This window comes from Aethalodelphis obliquidens, unplaced genomic scaffold (genome assembly GCF_003676395.1).
Source record: "Aethalodelphis obliquidens isolate GAN/ISIS:26980383/991018 unplaced genomic scaffold, ASM367639v1 scaffold12, whole genome shotgun sequence".
NCBI classification, from domain to species: Eukaryota; Metazoa; Chordata; class Mammalia; order Artiodactyla; family Delphinidae; genus Aethalodelphis; species Aethalodelphis obliquidens.
In genome coordinates this window covers 36,048,477-36,072,745 of record NW_020837956.1, presented here as the reverse complement: position 1 = coordinate 36,072,745, position 24,269 = coordinate 36,048,477, and the positions used below count along the sequence as shown (strand labels likewise).

The window sequence follows — 24,269 nt, the reverse complement described above, 5'->3', positions numbered from 1 at the left end:
CCCAGGGCCCCTGAGGGACTGAACTGCAGGGCGTCTGAAACAGGATCTGGGGCCTAGTCCCAGTTCTGCCGCCTCACAATTTTAAATAACATTAAAGCATAGGTTTTCTCCCTCAGTTTGATTCACATATGAAAGTACTGGGGAAACTCAAGATCTTACCTGACTATATCGTACCCCTAGTATGAAACGATCTGTATGAACAAATATACAAACAATTCCCTAAATATTCTTAAGTAAAACTAAGACTTAACAGTTAAACTTCTGTTAGCCAAGTGATAAAACAGGCATGAGCCAAACACCATTGATGCATCCCCAGAACAGTTCCCAAGCCTCTGCTGGACCCAACCACGAGGCTGTGTTAAGTACTTTTTACTCAGTGTTGCTTTTGTTTTCAGGGGGGAAAACACCCAAGAAAATCAGAACCATATTATTTTCACTTTACCACGAATTACAACCTGATATTCAACTCAGTACCTTCCAATTAAGGGGAAAAAGTGGGAAAGGAGTGTGCATGCGTCCTCCTTGAAGCTCACTCCGTGCCACACAGGGAGCGCAGGGCCAGGGCAGCCGCGAGCCTGAGGTCCTCCCACAGCTGCCGTGCGCCTGACGCCCCCTCGGCCTCTTGGACTTCAGGGGGAATCGGGAAATGTTTGACGGTACACAGAGAATTTCTAAGAAACTAGGTACAGGCACAGTTAGTTCATCTGAACACAGAGCCAGTTTTGGCTTATTTAAATGAGAAGTGTAAGAGTGCAAATTTGCTCTAAATGGAGGCAGATTTAACTGAAAAGCTTCTTACACTTATAATAAAGATGTTCTGAGGCGGGGTGGGAGGAGGGGGGACTTGGAGAAAGGTGGTCAAAAGATACAAACTTCCAGTTACAAGATAACTAAGTCCTAGGGATGTAACGTACAGTGTGATGACTACTGCTAACACTGCTGTATTATATTACACACATGAAAGCTGTTAAGACAGTAAATCCTAAGAGTTCTCATCACAAGGAAAAAACAACTTTTCTTTTTTTTGCTTTTTCTTTTTATTGTATCTAATACAATGGATAATGGATGGTAACTAAGAAAAAAAATGTCCTTATCATTTGCCAAGCCTCCTGATGACACCAAGAGAACTGTCAAAGAATCAGATGAATGGGAGAGGATGTGAACAGACAGTTCTCCAAAGAAAATATACAAATGGCCAATAAGCCCATGAAAAGATGCTCTACCCTCATTAGTCACCAGGAAAATGTAAATCAAAACCATAATGAGATACCACTTCACACCCACTAGGATGGCAACACTAAAAAAGACGAACAATAACAAGTGTTGGCAAGGAAGGGGATAAAGTGGAACCGTCATATACTGCGGGTGGGAGTGTAGAATGGTGCCGCCGCTTTGGGAGACAGTCTAGCCGTTCCTCAAAAGGTTAAACAGTTATCATATGGCTCAGCAGCTCCATTCCTAGGTATATACCCAAGAGCAATAAAAACATGAGTCCATGCAGAAACACAGGCCTGAATTTTCACAACAGCATTATTCGTAATAACAACAAAAAAAAACCCAACCCAAATGTCCATCAACAGATTAAAGGATAAGCAAAATGTGGTATATCCACACAATGAAATACCAGTCATAAAAAGGAATAAAGTTCTTACACACGCTACAACATGGATTAATCTTTAAAACATGCTAAGGTGAAAGAAGCTGGTCGCAAAGGAAAACATGTTGTATGATTCTATTTATATACAGTGTCTGGAACAGGCAAACCCCTAGGCAGGGGAGATGTGAGTACGGGGTGATTGCACAAGGGGTTTCCTTCTGGGGCGATGAGGACGTTCCAGATTTAGACAGTGGTAATGAACACCCAGCTTGGTGAATACACTAAAACCTCTGAACTGTATGTACACTTTAAAAGGATGAATTTTATGATATGTGAATTAGAACTCAATTTTAAAAAAGAATCAGAGGCAGAGTCTTTGTCACTCTTTCCCTCTTGGAGACGATGTATATTAAGGAAGATTGACTAAATGAGAAAAAAAATTTGACAAATAAAACCATGCAGCAAAAATAGAAATGAAGTTTTCCCTCTCCTGAGAACAAAGAAAAATAAAGGGAACAGTGAACAGGCTAGAGAAGAAACATAACCTGGCCTGAAAGAGTTAATCAATCCTAGTTTTATTTTAACTGTTACTAATCTGTAGTGTCTGTAGTTAGATCTGTCCTTCACAAAGCTAACCTGTCACCCCTAATCCTGTGTAATTTACATTCTACACCTGGTATTTGCTCCCCCTGTAATCTCTTGTAGCAAATCACCCCTTGTAGCCGTTTGCACTTCAGAAAGGAGGTCACAGACCGATAACCCAGAGACTAACGGACCCAATTACCGGGCTGCTGGACCCAATTACCTGGTTGCCTGACTCCAGTGGGGACTGCCTTGAAATACTGCAAGAAGAAGAATGTAAGACCTTCACCATTTTGACCCTTATCACTCACTTCGGACTGCGAACTCCCCTATAAGAATCCCTGTACCTCCCCGGGAAGCGGGGCCACAGTTCTTGAGGCGCTGGCCTATTGTGTCTTCCCTTTGCCTGGCACAGAAAATAAAAAGCCTCTTCACTTCTTATCTTCCAAACCTCTGTATTTATGTTTGGCATCGGTGCACAGGGAGCCAAGACTTGGCAGGACCTTCACCCATGAGTTCCCAGCAAATATTTAAAGCAGCTTATTCCTCCTTCAATCAGTGCCAGGCATCACCAAAGCCGGCTGAAGAAATGACTGTTATAAGTCAGTTTAGAATAACCTACTACCGACAGAAACTACCCACCCCGGACAAGCTGATCTTACTGCCATGAACACATCAGAACTCACCAGTTCTTGATCTCCTTTAAGTCCATGTGAGCCTGAACTCTTCCATTATACCACAGGAGGCCACAACTTGTGCTTCAGAAGGCCCTATTCAGGTGGTCCAGCCACCCAGAAACCACACGGCAGCTCCTCACCAACAGTACCAAGCCTGGGGTCACTGAGGCCCTGTCTCCCTCAGGACACCAGGAACACGCCAGCTCTGCCGAGGCCAAGCCGTGTGCTTGCGGCCCAGGACGCGTCCTGGCTGCAGGAAAGATGCCTGAAGAGAGCACAGCTCCTCAACAGGGGAAAAGCCTGGGAAGGCAGCTCTGAGGTCACACACACAACACTACTGGAGGCCTATTTTGCTTCTGTAAATTAAAAAAGAACATTAAAAAGCACCTTACCTTCTTTAATGTAAATGTCAACTGTTTGCTGCCAACCGTGGTGTCCGACACACTCAATGTCCCATTTTTCGCTTCGAGTTTCAACCGGTCTTCAAGGGTTTTACTGCAGGAAATTTAAGAGAATGACATATTAATTAGCATTTTGTTTCGATTTACCATTTGAAACAAGTTTTAATTAGAATTGATCACACGAAGAATGATCTTTCACAAATTTAGTAAAGACAGAAAATGGCGTTCGTTTAATACAATCAATGGAGAGAATCGTCATTATTCAGACTCAGCAGATCCCTAGTAGAAACAATGGCTGCTCCAAACACCCACTAATTTAGTATTTTAAGTGGGGGTTCCACATATTTCAATGGTTGCTACTTATCTTACTAAATCACATTTCTGAAGCCAAAAGGCAAAGGAGCAATATTTCTGAAGCCTGTAATTTACCGTAATAGTCAGCGGCACTTACGCTGCTAAAGCATTTTATATGTAATCCACGCATGAGTTAGGTATGTGAGCAGCTCGGCAACTCATTCACCTTCTACAAAGGCCTCAACACAAAGGCAGCTCTCCAGGTCGAGCCACAGAGAAGTGCTATGAGAATTCTGATTTGTCCTTCACTCGGTCTTAGCTCATGGACCACACTCATCACCCATCGTATGACCAACTTGAAACGTGAATACTCGTCTGATTACACAGAGAGAACAAGAGCAGTTACACTGAGGGTAAATTCTATCTGATCCAGCCCTACTCACTGCTACTTCTCCAGGTGTTTTCCTTTCAATTGCTTACCTGAATTACCCTTTCTGACACAATTTGCCCAAATTTCAATTTCATTTTATTTCTTGATCATGTTTCTAAGGTCTCTTTTTATAATCTTTGTCACTCTTATGGTTTGCTGTGCCCGGCAACTGACTGCCAGCTACAACAATCAAGACGTTAAATTTGAATTTTGTACCAGTTACACAACACTTCATTGAATGTTCTTATAATAATGGATTATTATAAAATCAGATCATTGTTAAGCTGGTTTAGAGCGAAAAAACAGAATTAAGCCTAAAGATAGACATTTTGAGTAAGTTTTAAAGTTAGCTCTAGCCCTTCTAGAAAAGGCTAAAAGCAACACCCTCATATCCCTGGGATGAAACTAGGAGGGGAGAAGAGAGGGAACAAAAAACAAGAATATGGTTTTCTCTTCTATTCGGTTCCTTCCTCAAAAAAAAGTAAATATACTTCCCTTTCCAATCCTCCTTGCACCAACTTAAAACTGTGCACCCTTTTTAAAAGTTAATATGAAAAAACTTGGTTGAATTTAAAAGGGGGTGTGTGCACTGTGTGAAAGGGTCTTCTTTTTCCTGAAATATGATCTTCGTAACTAATTACTGAGTAGAACACAGCTCCTAAATGATCCATTAGACAAAATGATGTTCCTTTGAAATTCTGAAGCCAATGTTTGATGTTTACACCTTTGAAAGCCCTACCTCTAGTTTATGACTACTAGTTAGTACTAAACATACCTTCTTTACATGATTTGAGACGTAAACGTGGTTAGCGTAAAAGTGGCACTGTTTTCTAAGCAATAATGTTATTAAGAAGCACTTTTAAAGTACTTTTCATCTTCAAGGTTCTTAACAGACTAATTCTTTCAACATCCCTGAGACAGAAGCGTTTATCCTCTATAGATGGCACAAAGGGAGGCACGATGTTCTCTGACTTGCCCCAGGCCACAGAAGGATTCAAGCCTAAAACCAGGACTCCACCTGAAGAATTCCTGGTTTCCAGGCGTGTGTCAGACCATGCCTGATTTATAAAGGTTTGCTCAGGAAATGTGTCCACTAAGTATTCTAAATGACAAGCTTCCACATGACAAACTGAATGAGAAATTAAGGTTTGGTTTCGCCTTTTTTTCACTTGAGCAGAACTCAAGGGTAACGTGTAAACTGACTCCGGCGCGCCTGTGACTCACGTCAGCTCTGCAAATTCCTCCAACCCTTCATTGCACTTTTGTTCTTTCCTTTCAGAGCTACAAGTGCTGAGATTTTAAAGGTAACAGGAATTCTGAGTAAGTATGGAGCCACTGAGACAAGGTGGTACACAGAGAACACTAATTTGGGAAGAAAAAGACTTTTCAAGTAAACTGTGGGAAATGACTCCTCTTTTCAGGGTGACCTATTTCCTGCAGGTAGGGCAGAGAAGCTCTGGTCTCCTCTCCGTGTACCTGGCTGGGCACCTGCAGGAACTTGTTCTGCCTCGGCTGCTTGGAGAGCCCTGAGCTTCAGGAGGAGCCGTGGCACAGGATCAGACGCAGGGGCCGAGGGCAGAGGCTCCCGCAGTAAAGCAGGCCCCGCTTCCCTCCCTTTAAAGGCAGCGTGTGGAAAGCGGCTGTGAACCACCAGTCCCGAAGCCTGAATTCCCGAAGTGTGAATTCGCTCAGAGGGGATTGAAGACGCAGGCAGGCCCCTGAAAACTGTCTACTGTAACCTTAGAGGAAAAGGCAGAACCCCCGCACCCCCGCCCGTCCTGCTCCCGTTCGCCCAGCGCTGGCCGGCCCTCCGTCCTGCTCCTCCTCCTGTCTAGGCTTCGGGTCGCGGGCCTCTGGCTGCTTTGTAACTGACGGTGAAGTTAAGAGGTTTAGGGAGAAAGTACCCCCCTGCCGGTCACAAGACGACCAAAACTCCCCCACATCTGCGGGGACTGCTGAGAAGACAGACATGGGCTGCAGAAGGTGGAAAGTGACAGGAATGACTCAGTATGGGATGGAGAGGGTATGGGGGGAAGAACCTACACGATCAGTGCGGCTGCATTAAAAGCATGAAGAAAAACGGGCATACACTACAAGGGGAAAAAAATCAAATTAGATATTTATTAGATGCCCCAAGACAGCTGAATGATTTACTTCTTTGAGGCTTTAAAACACACACACACACGTATCTATTTCCTTAATTAAAACTAATTAAAACTAATGCTCCTTCACAGCGTTTTTAAATCACTCTGTGAGGAAAGGGAGGTAGGGGATTGGAAGACATACCTAAAGGCACCTGCTTTAGTACAGCGTTGAGAAGAGCGAAATGAGCTTAACAGAAAGGAATCACCCCACACCGTCTACATCAAAGGGAGTAAGAAGAGAATGGAGAAACAGAAGTACTTAAAATTTAAGTACTTCGTTTTAAATATATAACTTTGACAAATATTTACATACGCTGTCAAGGTTACTGGAAACTATTTCAGTGCTTTCAGTTTGCACTCGTGGCTTCAAAGCCTCTATCTCAGCAGATACAAGTTCAAGCAACCACGAGATCGGTTATCTCAACGTGCAGCTCAGTTAAAACTTTAGAAGATCCCTGACAGCCACCGTTGTTGCAAGTGTGGGGAAACAGGCACCCTGGCAAGAGGGCAAAGGGCCCAGAGCCCTTCTGGAGGCCGATCTGGCCAAATTGATCACACACCTCTTTCGGTCCAGCAAATTCCATCACTAGGTAAGGCAGTCTAAAGAAATTCTTGCGCATGTGTATACATTTATAACTGTGAGAAAGGAAGAGAAAAACAAGAAACAATCTAAACATCGAAAATTAGATAGCATGGCCCATCCATCTTATGAAGTTTTTTTTTTGGCGGTATGCGGGCCTCTCACTGTTGTGGCCTCTCCCGCTGCGGAGCACAGGCTCCGGACGCGCAGGCTCAGCGGCCACGGCTCACGGGCCCAGCCGCTCCGCGGCATGTGGGATCCTCCCGGACCGGGGCACGAACCCGTGTCCCCTGCATCAGCAGGCGGACTCCCAACCACTGTGCCACCAGGGAAGCCCTTCATGAAATATTTATGCAGCCATAAGGCAGACCTCCATGTATTTACCAGGAAAAAATTTCAAAACTTATTGTTCAGTGAAAAGAGCACATGAAACAGCAACAAGGTTAGTGCAATCCTTTCATGTCAAAGGCAGAAAAGCTAGAACTGTACACGTGAGTGTGTGCATATACAGGAGTGACTGAAACCTAAGAAGGCGCCCGGCGCAGGACCTCAGGAAGGGAGTGTGGGTAAGAAGAGACTTTCACCTTCCATCCTGTGTTCCTAAGTATTACAATGATAATATGCTCGTGTATTACTGGAGCACATATTACTGGAGTAATAAAAGATTCTCTTTTTTTTAAAGTGAAAGTTTGGAATTAAACTGCTTTCAAAATTAGATTTTAAAAATGTTTATATTAAAAACGAGACTGCGTTCTTTTAGTTCTTATCCACAGTCAGTGAAGAAAATTAGCTGAAGAGTAAAAACTGGCCATAGTTATTTAAAGTGGGTAAGTTTGCAGACATGATAAGCAGCTCACCAAGAGCTACTGAAGTAGCTGGTGAAGAAGATGAGGTCGTCAAAGGCAAACAATGTCTTAAAAATCTTTGAATTTCCAGGACCTACCAGAGGGTAGGTGCTTCAAAGAATGCTTTCATGAATTGGGCTGAAAGGGCCACCTAGCATGTAGTATTTATTACCCAAGAAGAGGAGCTACCCTCAACTACTGAAATTTAGAAAGTTATCCCAAGGACTCTTTCTCTGGGGTTTACCAACAGACACCTCCAATATTTACATCATGCGCTGCAGACCGAGGCTGCCCCAGGTAACTGAAGAGGCTGATGTGCCCAGATTCCTGCCGGCGGCCAGCTGGCGTGAACTCCCAATCTTTCTACCTAGAAACGCAATCACCTCCACCCATCCTGACTTCTCTCCCTTGTCTCTGAAGATGTACTGGTGCTCCTGGCCCCATTCACTCCGGACTGCTCACCTAATTAGCTCTGCCAATTCAGTCCAGTCTCTCACTTCTTCACTCTCCCCTCCTCTCTGCGTCCTGATCAGTCACATCTCTCAAGCCTAGAAACCCTTTCCTATCAAGTTACTGGCTCTGAATACCTTCCTTTCACTGCCAATGTCTTGAGAGAACCATCTATGCTAATTGTTCACAATATTCTTTTATCTCCCATTCATTCATCAATCCTGAGAAATTCATCGCAATAAGACACTCTTCCTACGGCCTTTTTCCAATCTCCATTCCGGGGCCTCCCGTGCTCCGCCTGACATTCGAGCCACGCCCCTCTCGGTGAAAGTCTCTCCATGTTTGGCTCTTTCGTTTTCCTCCCGCCTCTTGGGCAGCTCCTTAGTAATGTTTACTGCCCACATGCTCCTTTACCAGCCCTCGAAATCAGAATTCTCAGCCCCAGCCTAGCGATATATTCCCAACACCGCTAAAATCACGTGTTACTTTGCATGCACTTGTATGCTGTCAGAGAGGTGTATGGTTTTCATCATAGACACAAGAAAAATACTTGTTCCCAAGGGCTCCACTCTTAGCCCTCATCTCCCTCTACATAATGGTGGGAAGTCTTTTTTATGCCACAGTTTCAGTCCCACAATGAAGCTGGTATCTCTTAAACCAATGTCTCTGGCCCACCTCCTACATTTCCATTTGTCAGCTGGACATTACCAAGAAGACATTTGGGTCTTGCAGACTTAATGTGCTGAACACCCGGCTCAATACTTTAGCCTTAAATTTGTTTTTTCATTCTGTATCCCTTATCTCGGTGGCAACATTGCTAGACATTTCAACGTCACCCCTGACTCTTGTGACATTGAATTAGTGACCAAACAGTGCTGTAGTGTGTGTGTCTTATTCTTAGACGTACTTATGAATACTCAGGCTCCTCTCCACCCCACACTTCAGGCTTTCGTCACTTCCCACCAGGACTGCTGTGCAGTGTGTGAGCTGACCTCACAGGCCCAGTCTCTCCCTGCATTCTCTCTAAAACTGCGGTATTTCATAACAGTCTCTGGGAAATAGGGACTTTTTCGCTTATGTTTTTATTTTCTACAACAAACATGTACTGCTTTTACTGTGTAAGTATTTCCATCGTTGGGAGGAGGGGCTGAGCAGATCTGATCACGTTCATCTTAGCCCAAACCCTTCCCTGGCCCGCCAGGACCTGGGTCGGGGCCTAACACGCCTCTCCGGCTCATCAGCTGTGCCCCTGCCACTCACTCTGCGCTCTCGCTGCACAACGAGAGCGCTTCCCTCACTTCCACACGGCAGTCCTCCCTCCACGCCGCTCCCTCGGCCTAGAATGCCAGCTTTCCCACCCTGCTTTCCGTGCTCATCTTTTTCTTTCAAGAGACCAGTTTTAATAGGACCTCTAATAAAGATGCCCTCAAATCTCTAAAAACTGACCCTCTTTCTTCCTTGTACACGTTCCCCAGGCCTCTGAACAGCTCACAGTGTCAGCGAGAATGGGAATGCAACGGGCATGTGAGCTGTGCTTTTCCTTTCCATCCCCCAGGCCTAGAATAGCACTTTGCTCACATGAGGCACCTGATGAATGACTGACTGATGAATGGGTGGGTGGGGAGGCTGCCAGGTGGATGAGCAGACACACAAACAAAGCGCAGCATACTGGAAGGCATATGAAAAGGTGCTGACAGACATGTGCATTTACCTAAAGCCTTGTTACTACGTCAAGCAAAGGACTCACTCAAGCACCCGGTCAGGATTCACTCTTCACTTTTCCCTTTATAGAAATGGTTTTACGGTTGGGCAAGTCCAAGTGAACTTTTAAACATAATACACTTGCTTCTGATGTTGCGTTTTGTTGGTCGCCTTGTGGTAACTCACAGAATAAACATAAGGAATCACTATAGCTGTCTGAAGGATAAATGGTTCAATGCTTCATTAAATAACATTAAAATATTACAAGTTCAGAATTTGCCAGAATAATCCGGTCAAGACCAGAGTTCAGTAAGCAGTATGTGCCAAAACGCCAGCCAACTGCAGGCTGTTCACACCAAAGGGTCATTACTTTAAGCAACTTGATTTGGCTTTTAAGCTTGTGTAAGTATCATCACTCATATAGCGCCTCTTCTCAAAAAAACTGTTTAACTTATTGACGTTTAACTTAGTAAGAACGTTTAACTGCAGTGCATTAACTTAGCTATTATTTATCATTAAATACTAAATTTTCATCCCTTTTGTTTTTTACATTAATATCCTACTACAACCCACAGGCAAAGCAAGAATGTCAGTGAGTTTAGTCATGACTCCCACCCCCAAATTGTGGCTTCCTGTTACCACGGTTACCCTGAAAACAACTGCTCCCAGATTTTCCTGGGTTTCAGGTAAAGGAGTTCGTTTTCAGCAGATCTTGAAAGGGTAACTTCCAGAGTTGCCTGACATGTAGGCAAGGCATAGAAGATTCACACTCTCACAAGGATTTATCAAGTGCCTACTCGGGTCTAGGTACTGATCCAGGAGCTAGGGGTAAATAATGCAAGACAAAAACAGCAGATAATCTAAAAAGAAATTCACTCCACGGAATCGGAATGCTGAAAACAAGCAGTCTTCCCTCTGCTTCTGAGTAGCACTCCAGATAAAAATCTAAGAATGACAGCTGCACAAAAAGCGAGGTGCACATACTGCTGATGGAAGGTAAAATGAAGAAGCCTCTTTGGAAAACAGTGCGGCAGTTTCTCAGAAGGTTAGACACAACGATACCATGGGACCAACAATCCCACTCCTACGTACGCAGCCGGGAGAAATGAAAACATATGTCCACGCAAACACATACACAAATGTTCATAGTACCATTATCTGTGAGAGGCAAAAACCGGAAACAACATAAATATCCTTCAACTGATAAATGGATAAATAAAATGTGGTATATCCATATCCTGGAATATTATTTGGCAATAAAAACTAATGAAGTACTGACACATACTACAACACGGATGAACATGTAAAACATGCCAAGTAAAAGCTGTTGGACAAAACACCACATACTATATGATTCCATTTGTATGAAATGTCAGGGACTTCCCTGGTGGTCCAGTGGTTAAGAATCTGCCTTCCAACGCAGGGAATGTGGGTTCGATCCCCCGTCGGGGAACTAAGATCCCACATGCCACGGGGCAACTAAGCCTGTGCACCACAACTACTGAGCCCCCATGCTCTGGAGCCCATGCACCTCGACTGGAGAGAAGCCCGCGTGCCCCAACTAAGACCAGACGCAGCCAAATCATAAATAAACAAACATTAAGGGAAAAAAGAAATGTCAGAATAGGCAAATCTACAGAGGTAGAGAATAGATTAGTGGATGCCCGGGGATGGGATGGGGTAAATGGGGGTGAATACCAACGGGGTAAGGAATTTTGTTTGGGGGCAATGAAAATGTTTTAAAACTGACTGCGGTGGTGGTTGCAGAACCCTGTGAATAGGCTAAAAACCAACGACTTACACACTTTAAGTACGTGACCTGTATGTTATACAACCTACATTTCAAGAAAGTTGTTATGAAAAAAAAAAGTGAGGTTGGTAGGTAAAGAAAATTTCTTCAAAAGATAGTAAGCCTATTACTAGATTCTTTGTCTACCAACGTCTCTTTTGTTAGTCAGAACCAGAATTTCTAGGTGCTCCTGGATCTAAGTTGAAGGGTTTGCTCATCATTTGGTTTCCCAGATATTTGCGAGAAACTGCTGAAATAAAGACGAACAGGCACATCTCCATTCCAGAAACAAGTCAGCCTGTCTGTCAATATCTTCCCCACCTTTTCCCCCTCCTTCCGTCTGAAAAACCACATTTTTCAAAACGGGAAGTTGGGGGCTAGAGAAGTACAGGGTGTAGCGCTGGTACCGCCCCTGACCTAATGCCTCACCTGTCTCGCTCGGGCCCTGCTCCTCCCCCGCTTTCCTTGGCTCCCCAGGCCTTTAGGCTCTTCTTACAAGGTCATCTACTCTGATGGGCTATCGATCCAAGTCCTGTATATCAATACTCAGCCTAGAAATTCTCAAAGCAGAGACTTGGGTGACTTAGAGCTCATACACGTTTTGGGCTTACATACCCAGCTAGTTCCTTACTTAGACACTTGAAAACTGAAACTGTTTAAATAATACCATTTCTTTTAAGGTTGATTTTTTTATTGTGGTAAAATATATATAACATAAAAATCACCATGTTAACCATTTTTCAGTGAACAGTTCAGTGGATATTCACACTATTGTGCAACCATTACCACTGTCCATTTCTAGAACTTTCTTATCATTCTAAATTGAAACTCTGTATCTCATTAAGCAATGTCTCCCCACCCCTCAACCGCTGGCAACCACCATTCTACTTTCTGTCTCTATGTATTCGACTACCCTAGAATACCACTCTTTCTGATCTCTCAGTTTTCCTACAAAAGCCTTAAAATTCCTGGCAAATTTTCCAAGTGACCTTTTTAATAATCAGGTAAACTACGATGAGGGTAAACATAACTGAAATTCTAACTTTTAAAAATAACTTTCTGTTAAAGAAGTTGTTACCTCTCAATTACCACCGTAATTTAAGAGTGTGGCTTCTGCAGTATGAAAGTGCTCCGACGTATATAGTTACCAATACTCATGGGGCCACACCCTGCACCTTACTGTATGTAAACTATACCTCAAAAAATTGTTAAAAATAGTCACAGTAAAGACCAGTGTATTTCCCCTCAGGCCTTGTGGTGCTTCCCTCACATTAACTCCAAAGATCCAAACGCCACCTTTAGGGCAAGGAGAAAAGCAAGGCTGGGACAACTCGATGAACCTTCACTGAAGGCTGTTCTACTCACTTCATCAGCTTCTGCTTTGTGGCAGAATCTCTGAAGCTTCTGAATTCTTCGCCTGCTTTGATCTCATAAAACTGGGGCTTGAGGACTGTCTGCCGGTCCTCCCTGAGCCGTTCCTGCCGCTTCACTTTTTCCTCCTGTTGGAGAAGTCGGCGCTGTTTCCTGACCTCTGCAACCCAGTCTTTGTCATCATCCGAACTCTCAGAACTTTCTGCATCACTTGGTTTTCCTTCCGGTTCTTCCTCCTCTTCCTGAAAATAAAAATAGTAAGAAGCAGCTCCTCTCCCCCAACCCAAAACACTGACCCACTATTTTCTTTTAAATAGCATTAGCCCATCAGAGTACGTGACCTTGCATGCATCGGAAAAAACATCTTTAATTAAATAAGATATATTCCTAAGCTGAAGGTCAAACAAATTACAGCTCAAGTTTGTTCAAAGACTCTTTCAACCTACACAGAAAACTTTATTTTAAACAAACAGGAGCGAATTCTAAATGATAAAGAGTACGTTACTTTTTCATGAAGTTCCTGTTGCTCTAAGAGTCTTAGTTTCTTCTTCCTTTTTTCACTAATTTTGGAAACAAGTGGATTCAAGAGCCTAAATTCTTCACTCTCTTCGTCTACTTGGAAGTCAGGGTTCTCAAACATAACTTTAAATCGATCATCGGTGAGAATATTAGGAAGGCTCTGTAAGAAAAAGAATGTCAAAATTTAAAGTTAATACTGGAATAAAATCTGACCAGAAAGATGGCTTAAACACATTTTACTCAATAATAAATTAATAAGCTACATAAAGCACAACTTATTAAATTATGAAATTGTTAAAAGAATCAGTTTCCAGAACTTTCTAACTGCTTATCTCTTACCCACAATCAAATGCGATTCACCCATTTCACAGAAAATATGTATTAGCTGCCCGACGCACACAGTGAGCTGAGACTGAGCCTTCTGGCCTCACTTCATGCTTAACACGTTAGAAAGAATCTCCTTCAATTAACATTTTTTGATGCAAAAACATTTTTCAAGAAAATACATGTTTTTGAAACATGGCTTTTTAAGCATAGCTACTATACGGAATGAAAATTAGTGAGACTTTCAACTTCATATTCTAAAACTGGTAGAGGAAGTTGCGTCAATCACAAGTCAAGAATTAACAAGGTGGGGAGCTGGTGGTGTAAGTTTACTGACTCTGAGCTATTCGGAAACCTAAGGGATATTTCCTTCCCTCATAGGACAGCCTCATCGATCTTTTTCTCCTAGGCCATTTAATTGTTCTCAAAGGATATAATGTGAGACTCTACGATATTGACATAGTAAAACTTTACTACTGAGACCCATTTGGGATAGCTCAGGACTTGACACTGTATTCCCTTTTATTTATACCACTCTGAACAGAAACATTTTCTAGAATGTACTGTAAATTTATCTGTTCACTTGAACAGATGATAATCTTATACACTCAGGGCTCTCCTATTGTTCCTTATCTGCACTAGGCTTGGAAACAAGATAAATTAACCTGCTTAACATGGTTTGTAAAGTAATCAGCCTGAGCACAGGCTGGAAAAAAGGAACCTGTTTGTGGGAAACTATGGCTCTACTTAACAGACTTTATTTTACTGGCTGCTTCTCCACTACTGGGAGTAAATAAGGCTGTAAGTAGTTGAGCTCAGAATGTTGTATAACTGAGCTACACAAAAAATCGGTAAACCACGAGACATTAAGGAACTTGGGCTATTTATTACCTGTATGTACCTAAAACCTGACAAACCCTTACTAAAATTCTATGATATACTGAATATATATTTGAGATACATCGAAGTCTTCCCTGACTAAGTATCATTTCCAAGACAGATTTAGGTTCAAGGAAGAAACAAAGATAGGTAAGTTCTAGTTCCTGATCCCAAGGCATTCACAACCTAATGAACAAAAACCTTAAAAAGGATGCTAGACAGAGTTGAAAGTGCTCTAGGAGCAGAGAGGTAAAAAGTAATTCCAAAAAGGTACACCTCAGAAGGGTTCACAGGGGATATGCATCGGGGAGGAAGCTTAAAAGATGGGTAGTTTTCAACAGATAGAAATTTGGGAAGAACATTTCCAGACAACTGAGGAGTGGTGAACAGTCTGATAATGCAAGGATAATGGCAAAATTTGAAAAAGCAATTTTTGATCAGGCCAGATGGTAAAGGATTTTAAATACCGTGACATTATTCTGCAGGTAAGGGGAAACTATTAGGGAAGAAGAGGATAAGGAGGAAAGATACAGACAGAAAAGTGCGTCAAGAATCTCAGATGACAGGGCTTCCCTGGTGGCACAGTGGTTAAGAATCCGCCTGCCAGTGCAGGGGACACGGGTTCGAGCCCTGGTCTGGGAAGGTCCCAAATGCCGTGGAGCAACTAAGCCCGTGCGCCACAACTACTGAGCCTGTGCTCTAGAGCCCACGAGCCACAACTACTGAGCCCGCGCGCCACAACTACTGAAGCCCATGCACCTAGAGCCCGTGCTCCATAACAAGAGAAGCTACCGCAATGAGAAGCCCACGCACTGCAACAAAGAGTAGCCCCTGCTCGCCGCAACTAGAGGAAGCCCGCACGCAGCAACGAAGACCAAATGCAGCCCAAAATAATAAATAAATTAATTAAAAAAAAAAAAGAATCTCAGATGACAAAAAGAAGCCTGCTTTGCGATTCCGCAGCGGTGTGCTACATGATGGGCTGTTGAGGGAGAAACCTGAGTCATGAGGAAGACGAAGAGGCCTCTTGAGGAAACTGGGAAAAGAGACAGGGCCTGAATTAGGGCAACTGGAATCTAAGGGTGTTTTAGGAAAGGATGATAGTGAGATACACTTCTAAGTTCGAACTGATAGATACAGCTACAGATGAGATGGGAGGAGGAAGACTGAAAAAGAGGGGTAAAAATTTTTCTCAAGGGTCTAGCTTAAGTCACTAGAAAGCTGGTGATACAGTAAGTCAGGATTCATCACTGGAGATGATCAGAAAAAGAGGCATAGGGTGGAATAAAGGACAAGAAATTATGTACCAAGAAACCAAGACATCCCCCAGTAGCTAAATAGTAAGTACACCGTGGTACATTCAAGCAACTGAGTATTATTTAGCGCTAAAAAGAAGTAAGGTTTTCAGCCACAAAAAGACATGGAGGGACCCTAAATGCATATTACTAAGCAGAAAGAAGCCAATAGGAAAAGGCTACGATCCCAACTATATGACCCTGTAGAAAAGGTAAAACAATGGAGACGGTAAAAAGATCAGTAGTTGCCAGGGCTCAGGAGGAAGGGGTGAACGGTGGAGCACAGAGGATCTGAGGGGATGTGAAAATATTCTGATGTTCTAATAGTGGATACGGGTCATTATACATTTGTCCAAAACCGTGGAGTGAACAACCCCAAGAGGAAACCCTAATGTCAACTGTGGGCTTCCGGGGATGACGATGTATCAATGTAGGTCCATCGATTGTAACAAATGTTCCCTCTGGTGGGAGATATTAATGGGGGGAGGGGGGATTACGCACGTGTCCGGGCAGGGGTATATGGGAAATCTCTGTACCCTCCTCTTGATTTCGCTGTGAACGTAAAACTGTTCTAAAGTAAAAACTGTCTTAAAAAAATATCCAGTGCATGAGAAAAGTTAAAGAAATTATGTTCCATGTGTATATGTATAACTGATTCACTTTGTTATAAAGCAGAAACTAACACAACATTGCAAAGCAATTATACTCCAATAAAGATGTTAAAAAAATAAATAAAAAATAAAGTCCAATTGTTTGAATCAAAAAAAGAAATTACGTTCCATTTAAGACTGGCTAACTCAGTCTATGGCTCAAGGAGAACATCATCTGGATTCTGACAGACACCATTAGGTGCCTAATATCAAGGCACCAGGACTCAGGAGAGAAGAGGGGGATAATCTGGATAAATTTTAGAGTTACCTGTAAACACAGGATACATAATACTGCCAAAGACCACGTGAATAGCTATTGGCCTGTTACACATTTTCAGGTTTCATGTATATATATATGTAAATCCCAAGGGAAAACTTTTCTTTTTCATCTTACTGTATTATTACATAATCACATTTAACAAATAACTGAGAAATGTGTTAAAAAAGGATATGTTGGCTAGTATTCTTTTTTCCCTTAATTTAAAACAAATAAGTTGCATTGCCTAAAGACAAGTATGCCTTAGAAGAACAAATATAAAATACAAACTCTTCTAACCCAGCTGTAAAAATATTTCCATCAGAGTTTCCTAGTCTGTTTGTTTTCACAGCTGTCTAGGATGAGATGTAGTTAGTGACGTTCTACAGTAGTTCACGAGCGTCTGGCTAGCGATCTGCCCCATAAATACACATGTCCACATGCCGAACACTTGCCACTGGAATTTAGGGAACATCTTAAAGTATTGCTCATGCCACAGCCCTGCCTCAAAGAAGTATATTGTGTGCAGATCTGAGTAGCATGCTTATTATCAATACTTCGTCCCAACACAGGGACATATATGAGAAATACTTAACATTTAAAACAGATTAATTCTTTCAATGCTATGATATCTATGAAACTAAGGTGATGCAGACTTCTGAGTAAAGATGGTGGTTTGAACATGAGCATCTTCTATCTCTGCTAAAACCCCACTAACACAATAGAAAAGGGGCTTTAAAAAGACACAAATCCTTAAGGATGAGAAGGATAGGAAAGGAAACAGGAGCGATGAGGTTGCAGAAGCTTAAAGGAAGGTCTAGCACTCGCGGTCTCCAGCTGGAGGGAGGCTTCTCTGGAGGGCAGGACGTGGCCAGCTGGGGCCACAGCACGGGGAGGCAAGGGGAGCACCTGGCACCAAGGGGGTGTAGGCGAGGGGCTGAGGTGCCACCCACCCCGACACCCCAAGCCCTCCTGATGGTAGCTCTCAGTCCTCAGAACGTTGGCAGCCAGGCCACCAGCCTCCAATCAGGAGACTCGGAGCGGCGGAGAGAAAGGCTGAAAGATGCTGCCGCTTGGCGCTTCCCCAAATAAACAGTTTGGCCAGGTCAGCACACAGGACTGATGAGCCCTGTCTCCACCTCAGAGCCTCCCGTCAGCTTTTCAAATCTTTCACTCTTTAATTTGAACAAATGACCATGAATCACAGCTGGGAAAGACTACTTAAAATTTTTTTAAGAAAATTTCCCAGTACTGTAGAACCTAAGTTCCTGGATTGAAAGAATAAAGCTGAAAGAATAAATGAATTAATTCTTAATTAGAATTAATACCATCAAATTAATTAATACCAAATACCACCAATTAATACTACCAAATTTCTAAGTTTGGATAAGGTCCAGATGTTTCGCAACATTATGAGGTGGGTCACTTGCCACCGCAGATCCAACATCAACTGAAAGGTAAACATCTTAGACTTTAATTATGTTATCAGTGATAGTGATATCTGGGAACATATTTCACCGTCGGCCGCCGGAGCCAAAGCAGAACATAACTGCACCATGCTGACTTTCAAATCAGAAGTTATCAGAGCTATTAAAGCTCCTGCGGGTTTAAAGAGCTGAATTCAAAGACGAGACTGATGAACTGCTGATGGATTTAACAATTCCTTCAAGTCTTCTTTACAATTATAATGAAGAAGTCTTTCCTTAATTCACGAATGGTTTTTAAGGTCTTTTTTTTGGGGGCGGCGGGGGGGAACCACACCACGCGGCCTGTGGGATCTTAGTTCCCCGACCAGGGGTCGAACCCAGGCCCTGGCAGTGAAAGTGCGAAGTCCTAACCACTGGACCGCCAGGGAAGATAAAACTGTTAAACAAATCATACAAACTGTCTAATAACAGACTCACATTTTTAGATGACTATATTTAAGTATTTCTGGAAAGAAACTGAGCTCTGGTAATGGAGCCTGACTTGGGTCAGCAAGCCACTAAGAGCAGATGAGTACACTGTACAAACGCCGCTCTCTGGCAGGGTTCTACAGTTCACACAGCTAAGGACACCGTGCTTCCAGCTTCCAACAGCTGAAGGGAAACTGCTTGATGGAAGAAGATAAGAATTTCCAAGGTTCTTCCTCTTTGCACTTGCAGTAGAAATAGCACATGGTCTGATGATTCTTTACAGGATAACCCTATAAATGTTTTGACTGAAACTGTCTTAAAGGCACAGACAACCATGATTTTCCCATTGACTCTACAGATCACTTTGCATGTTTTCAGCTCCCAGGGTCGTTGTTACCATCCCGCACTAACGTGCACAGCAAGGGCTGCCTGTGTTCTCCATCTCTTCCGGCCGTCCCTAACCTCAACGAAAGTCTGTGAGGCAGATGGGGGGATGGTGAGAAAAGGGCGCTTCCCCCACATCTCCACAATCATAAGGCCTTTAAAAAGGATCCTGATCCTTAACTTTTTATGTGTATGCCGTGCTGCACAAAGTATCAAAATTAAATTTTAAGTGCCCTACTCTCTATAACATTAAATGTAATAAAGACTCATAAGCATAAAACATAGAAAAGAATATATCTGCAGCCTAAATTAGCTTCACTCCCTCCCTACTGAAACTTTAGGGCATGTAAATCCAAAGACCACTTCCATTAAGCTTGCAGAAGGACATATAAAGCTGAAAGGTACCTCCCTAACCATCCTCAGGCTGGGCTAACAAGACAATCAATGTGGGGACTTCCCTGGTGGCGCAGTGGTTAAGAATCCGCCTGTCAATACAGGGGACACGGGTTCGATCCCTGGTCCGGGAAGATCCCACATGCCGCAGGGCAACTAAGCCCATGCACCACAACTATTGAGCCTGTGCTCTAGAGCCCGTGAGCCACAACTACTGAGCTTGTGTGCCGCAACTACTGAAGCCCGCGTGCCTAGAGCCCATGCTCCGCAACAAGAGAAGCCACTGCAATGAGAAGCCCACACGCTGCAATGAAGAGTAGCCCCCGCTCACCACGACTAGAGAAAGCCCGTGTGCAGCAACGAAGATCCAACACATATATAAATAAATATAAATAAATTTATTAAAGAAAGAAAGAGAAAGAAAGAAAGGAAGGAAGGAAGGAAGAAAGGAGAAAGAAAGGAAGAAAGAAAGGAAGAAAGAAAATAAATCAATGTGAATACTCTGAGGAGAAAGTCAAGGTGCAGGAAGCACTTACATTTTAAACATTTTAAGATATACATATATACTGAATACACTGATGTAAAGCAGGAAGGTGCACAGTCATAGCATATAGATGTACAAATTCATATAACAAGTTTAAGTCATTGTTTCAACATTGGTATACTATTCATGTAATCAAAGTAGAAATGTAAAAGCCATCTATGTACTTACTTGTGTGTGTGTGGGGGGGTGGGATGAACTGGGAGATTGGGATTGATTCATGTATACTAATATGTATAAAACAGATAACTAATGAGAACCTGCCGTATAGCACAGGGAACTCCACTTCCATGTACAGCAGAAACTAACACAACGCTGTAAAACAACTATACCCCAATAAAAAATAAATTTAAAAGAACTGGAAAAAGAAGGGAAAAAAACGGCATATTAAAAGAAGCGAACAGACCAGGATAAGAGGATGCAGAAAGAATGAGGAGGCCAAGGATGACGGAGGGAACAGTGAGAGTGAACCCGTTCATGGCACTGGGAACGCCCCTCGCTGGTCCTATTCCTGCATCTTAGAGAAGAACATTCCTGCATCTTAGAGAAGAACAAGCTATGACCCAGTGAAGCTGAGGATCACCCATGATGACACAACTAGTTAGCAAGGGGGCCAGACTCAAGACCCTTTAGTTGCAGTCTCTTGACGTCACTGAAGAGAATGGTACAAAAATTAACACATGAAGAGCTCACTTATCTCCTGTTCACTTACCTGGCTAAAAACTAGAGAGAGAACCAGAAAGAATAAACAAGCAAACAATCCCCTCCTCACAGCTCAACACAGCTGGCCCAGATACGAGGTTCGGCCATCTATCTATTCAGGCAGGTCCTGCAGGCTTGCAGGAGAGATCGGATCTTTACACCTCATTCCAGAGAACAGCCCATCTTGGTCATCTGCCTGCCTGATCTAAGCTGGTAAGAAAACAGCACCGGGGAGGAACAAGGAAGCCTTCGCATATCCGGGAAAATCAGAAAAATCTCCTCCTGTCTTGACAACATCAGCTAAATGAAGCATTGACCCTTATTTAGTTTACAGCCGACCTTTCTCTATTTTACATTAGGAACGGAATGTAGAGAGCAGTATTCATAGGAGTGCACAGTCCCAATGACGCCAAGTCTAAATGAAAACTGGTTACTTGTGAAGTTATAAACAAACCTAGTTAGTACAGAGAAAAACAATAAACAAACTCAGTATTGAACAATAAAAGGATTACTTAAAATACATGCACAAGATAAAATACGCAGCTCTCAAAAATATTTACAAAAGAATTTTTAATAAAAATGGGAAGCTATGTATGTTATTTTATAGAACCAGGATAAATATTTTATATATACAGTAGTATCCTGCTATTATAGTTTATAATTTTAAGATAAATAAGACAGGAAGGAAATTCACTAAAATATTAATGATGCCTTTGGATAGAATTATATGGGTGACTTTCTTCTTTATATTCTTTTCTACAAACTTCCCATATTGAGCACATACTATCTTAAAAGCAAGGAAAATAGAAAACTAAATGCATTTTTAAAGTAAAAAGAAAAAAGATACAAGTTACTGTCAAGAAAATGGAGAAACAATTTATCAGTATTTTCTCTGCCTTATAAAATCTTACCTTAACCTTCTTTTTCCATGTAGATCTTTGCTTTTCCTCCTCTTCCTCAATTAATTTAAGTGCCAGCTCTTTGTTAACTTTTGGCAATTTCTAGCAGAGGTGAAAAAAAAACTGTACTGAAACACCTACAATTTAGCTTTAAAGGTTACAGCGAAAAGCAGGACAGGAGGACTCCACATCCTAGTCTGACCTGTGGCCAATATACACACACTCACTGCTTTTAAAAACTTAACAAATAATCTGGAAAAAGGAAAAACCTGTCACTAGTCTTTTGCACTGAGAGTGTGTGCATGTGCTTTAAACAATGTCCAGTTAGAAATGATTGTATCACTTGGTGGCTGACCTCAGTCGGAAGGCAGAAGGAGATGGGGTTTGCGCTTCCCCTCTGCTTGCCGTTGGTGCGATGTCACCCATCGACGCTTCGTTGTCCTGGCAACAACAGGTGGCTCCAGCAGAGCAGGGAGTCCACTTTGTGGTTCTCCCACGCTCCCGGAACAGCCTCATCCTACCTCGGGAACCCCAGCGCCAGCTGTCAGCCCTCCACGGAGGTCTGAGTCCCAGCTCTCAGGCCTGCCTCTCTCCTGCCGCCCAGCCCTGGAGTGTTAGCTGCTCCCTGAAGCCACGGCCTCTCCTATCAATACCTCAGTATTTTTGCCTTTTCAGTTCTCTAATACCTGGGTAACAATTCTTTACATTAAATTCCCTCTGTTAATAGAATTAGTGTGGCCTGATTCCTGTCTGGGCCCTGGCACAGTCTAATGACCATTTCCCATGACCCAAACAGCTAGCCTAAGACACTCCCAAATGTCAGAAAGAAATGGGGATTAGCAAAGCACCAACACTCCAAAATCTATATCCCTATTTGAAAATAGCATCATGTTTTCCTGGTAGGACTGACACTCTCAGCTCACCTGGCATTATTTTCCCACAATACCATTACCATAGAGTCTATAATGATAAAACTGTACAGAGTATCCACCCTCACAACAAATAAAATATACCAGAAATATTAGTAAAAGACGTAAACTAGGGATGGAAAAACTAAGAAACGGATGGCAGGTTTCTTCGAATAATAAATAAAATACAAGTGAAGTACCTTTCTCTAGTAGATTCAATGCTGACTACAATATTTACCTTTAATTGGACTCTCTGTGCTCGTGTTTCTTCTATCTTCTGTCGGATCTTATCTTTCCTATATTCTTCAAAAGCAAATGGATTTACCATCAATTTCACCTTTTCAAAGTGGAAAAAAATTAAAAATAAGAGAATTGTATTTAGCAGCATGTCTCATATACAGCATGACTATCATGCCAAAGAACAGACAGGTCGCTTACAAATCTTAAGTATGTTTTATAAAAACGAAAGTAAGAGAAGAAATGGCTACAGAGTGCTTTTATTTATCACCTAAAATAACTGTAGTTCTGTACTTACCCTGTGGTAGAGTCTTATATCCATGAAAAATCCATGCATATATGCCCGGAGAAAAGGTGATCCAATGAGATGCGTGAGCCCTGGGCAAAGTTAATCAAAAGAGGGCAGATCTTTATGAAATCTTGATTAAAACTCAACGATCTTTCATGACAACAATTTGATTGTAAGTTCACTTCTGAGTAAAAATTTAAGGATCAGAATTACTGATCTTCAATAATTGCAAAGAAAATTTTACTCTGCTTCAGCAATATCATCCTTACTTCTTTTTAATGCAATACTAAGCATAAAAATGATGGCAAGGTCTTTATGAACTATGACAGGTAAGTAACGAAGGGTTCCCTATACAAGTGGTTCTCAGAATTTTGGGTTCCATGAGCTATAGTTTAACTTTAAAAATAACACTTAGGGCACTTCCCGGGCGGTCCAGTGGTTAAGACTCCACGCTTCCACGGCAGGGGCACAGGTTCGATCCCTGATAAGCTCCCGCGTGCCGTGCAGTGCGGCCAAAAAAAAAGCCCAAACAAACAAAAAATGCTGAGATCAACGCTAGGTTGTCAACTTTCAAACTGCCAAGTAGGAACAGTGCTGGGGTTGGGGGGAGACCACTGTTATGGCCCATAATTTCCAAAAACAAAGGACACTGTCACAACAGTAATGTAGACAGGGCATGTTTTTCCCCCAAAAGAACAGCTTTTGGCAAATTTATACCAACATATATATTATATACAGACATACTTCATCATGGATGAATTAAAAGTTCAATGCCAATCAGTGTTTGGAAGCTTTAAACAGTATCTTTCACAGGGTTTCCTAGATTTAGATTTCATTTACAATTAGTGGTACTGGTGGTCACATAAGGATGCTCTGCCTATGTCACAGCAATTGTTTATTAATTGCAAATATTTACACAGAGAAAGGTTATGAGACTATTTATCTTCAGAATAAGACCACCTATGACATACTCACATAAAAGGCAGCTTTAGTTGGTATAATACTAAGTGACTACGTTTCCAAGGAAAACATTACCCTGATTTCCAAATTTTAGAAATAAACATCGCTCCAGACCTAAAAATCACTTACTAGGAAAATCACATAGATGTACAGAACAGTACACATTACAGAATAACATCAAAAGGCAAAATTAAATTTAGGATAATCTCATAAAGTAATAAGACTTGGTCAGAAAAATACTTTCCTGGAATTCATTAGGTTAATAAAACCACAGGGT

The 24,269-nt window shown here is 42.3% G+C and overlaps 1 protein-coding gene across 2 annotated transcripts in view; it reads right to left on the bottom strand.

Annotated features, from left to right (window-relative positions):
* Positions 1–24,269, bottom strand: part of NOL10 (nucleolar protein 10) — an 87,704-nt gene that overhangs the window by 3,536 nt on the left and 59,899 nt on the right. For both annotated transcript variants that reach the window (XM_027113818.1, XM_027113817.1), the window contains 6 exons: positions 23,042–23,121; positions 22,745–22,843; positions 21,611–21,700; positions 13,367–13,540; positions 12,856–13,103; positions 3,249–3,351 (listed from right to left, as the gene is read on the bottom strand). In XM_027113818.1, coding sequence (XP_026969619.1) covers positions 3,249–3,351; positions 12,856–13,103; positions 13,367–13,540; positions 21,611–21,700; positions 22,745–22,843; positions 23,042–23,121 — 794 coding nt within the window. The remainder of the gene's footprint in view (positions 1–3,248; positions 3,352–12,855; positions 13,104–13,366; positions 13,541–21,610; positions 21,701–22,744; positions 22,844–23,041; positions 23,122–24,269) is intronic.